General features: G+C 32.6%; 1 protein-coding gene across 1 annotated transcript in view; it reads left to right on the forward strand.

Moving 5' to 3' along the window:
- Positions 1-2,061, forward strand: part of OIP5 (Opa interacting protein 5) — a 9,429-nt gene that overhangs the window by 3,954 nt on the left and 3,414 nt on the right. Inside the window, exon 3 of the mRNA XM_006920473.3 lies at positions 646-768. Coding sequence (XP_006920535.1) covers positions 646-768 — 123 coding nt within the window. The remainder of the gene's footprint in view (positions 1-645; positions 769-2,061) is intronic.

A 2,061-nucleotide genomic window follows, 5' to 3' on the forward strand; every position in this document is an offset into this window, starting at 1 on the left:
CCCTAAAACATCTTCGTAATATTTGGATATTTTTATATACTAGCAGATATGGTGACTTACCCAAGTGGTTTAACTAGAACTAAAAGCAGCATTTCCTGTGATTCTGCATCCAGTAATCTTTCAGAGAATGAAGGAAAAGAAAAATTAATGGCTTGCTATGGTAATAGGATTCCTTTTCTCTCTTTTGCATTTTGACTGGGTAATTTAATTTTTTTTATATCTGTAAAATAAAAATCTTGATTTGAATTATATTAATAATTGTTAAGTAAACCCCAGTCAACTTGATTATTTTACTTCAACTGAGGATTGGTTTAATGGTAGCTAATTTATAAGGTCATGTATGATTTTATATTTAAATGTTAATCTGATTAGATAGCTCTCTTTCTGCTTTTCATATGTAAATTAAGTTTCACTATTAAAGCGACAGTTGCACATCCATGATTTCTTTTGTGGCCAGAATATACAAGGGTATCTGTAATCTAGGGTGTAATTATATTAAAATATAAATTAACCTTTCTTGAATGTGACATTTGTTCATTCTCATTCCTATTATAGCTTAATTTTAGGAGTGCTTCCAGGGACTGATTACTTTGTATTTGTTCTCTGATTTTTTTTCTTACATATATTCCGTTTTTTTTCCCCCAGCACTTACAACCTTTTATTCTGTAGTTCCTGTGGGATTCCCATTGGTTTCCATCTGTATTCTACCTATGCAGCCCTAGCTACCTTGAGAGGTCACTTCTGCCTTTCAAGTGATAAAATGGTGTGGTGAGTAGACTTAGATATTTTTTATCAAATAAATTTTAAAAGATCTTCCAGAAAAGGCAGAATGTTTATATCAAAGAAGATGCTAAAGCTCGGCACTGTCCATTACAAAAAAAGATGGCAGGGGGACTAAAATACAGTCTCTCTCATAACATTATGATCACATTAGATGTCTTATACCATGTCTTCATAATTATATCATGGAATAATTGAGATGATAGTCTTTCATAACAGAAACTTCTGCAAGTAAGCTGTTGCAAAATAATGTTACAGTAGGCACTTTTTGGGTTTGTGCCCAGTCTTTTTCCCTCCCATAGGGTGGGACCTTGTGGCAGTGTTTGTATCGTGTGTGATACCACTCTCAGGTGATGGGATCAAGAATTGATACCTGACCTAAGCTAAGCCAATCGGGCGTTCTACCCTAGGAATTTGAAATAAAGACCCAGAGACACTGATCATGTGTAGATGGTGCTGAAGTTGAGAAGTGAAAGCTCTAGGTTTAGGGCAGCTATTTTCTACATTACGCGTGTAGATACATAATATAGAATTTTGTCTGCAGAAAAAGAAGAATTAAGCAGATACACAAAGAAAAGTAAAAAATAATGACCATGTGGCCTCATGGCGTCTGAAAAATCACCCTACTGGCTGATGTGTCTCATGAATTACTTTGGATATATCTTTATCTTCCTAATAAGTTTACTTTTTACTTAAGTATTTTTTGTTTATTACAATAAACTGAAACATCCATTGACGTCTTTTCTTGACCATTAAAACCAAAAAAACACAACAGCCATTGAAGATCTATTTGTGCCAGGCATTATGGTTACCTCACTGAGTTTGTAATACAAGAATACAGGCCCAGAGAGGTAGAGGAGCTGAGATTTGAATCTATGTCTTAACAGTAGAACTCATAAATCCCATCTTTTACCAAGAACTTGTTCAGTGTGCATTAGGTATACTATTTGTTCTTTAATGCAGATTTTCAAAAAAATATATACTTGAGATGTACTGATATTTTACTTTCAATTTTTAGTTTCTTCCTACATAATTTCTATTTAGAATTAAGTTTAATGAGGGGAATAAAAGTATCTCTAAACGTGTGCTATTAGTAACCTCAAATCTCTTTTAGAAATAGTTATAACTAATTGTTCCAGCAGAGCTATAATTGAGTTTTTGCTTAGAGAAAATAAGCTTTTAGAAACAAAAATTTTTAATATAAATTTGAAAAGCATTATGGGATTTTAACTAATTTCTTAATCTTTAAAATGAGGAGTTAGACTCAAAGGTCAGTATATA

The sequence above is a fragment of the Pteropus alecto genome, unplaced genomic scaffold, assembly GCF_000325575.1.
Source record: "Pteropus alecto unplaced genomic scaffold, ASM32557v1 scaffold86, whole genome shotgun sequence".
Taxonomy (NCBI): domain Eukaryota; kingdom Metazoa; phylum Chordata; class Mammalia; order Chiroptera; family Pteropodidae; genus Pteropus; species Pteropus alecto.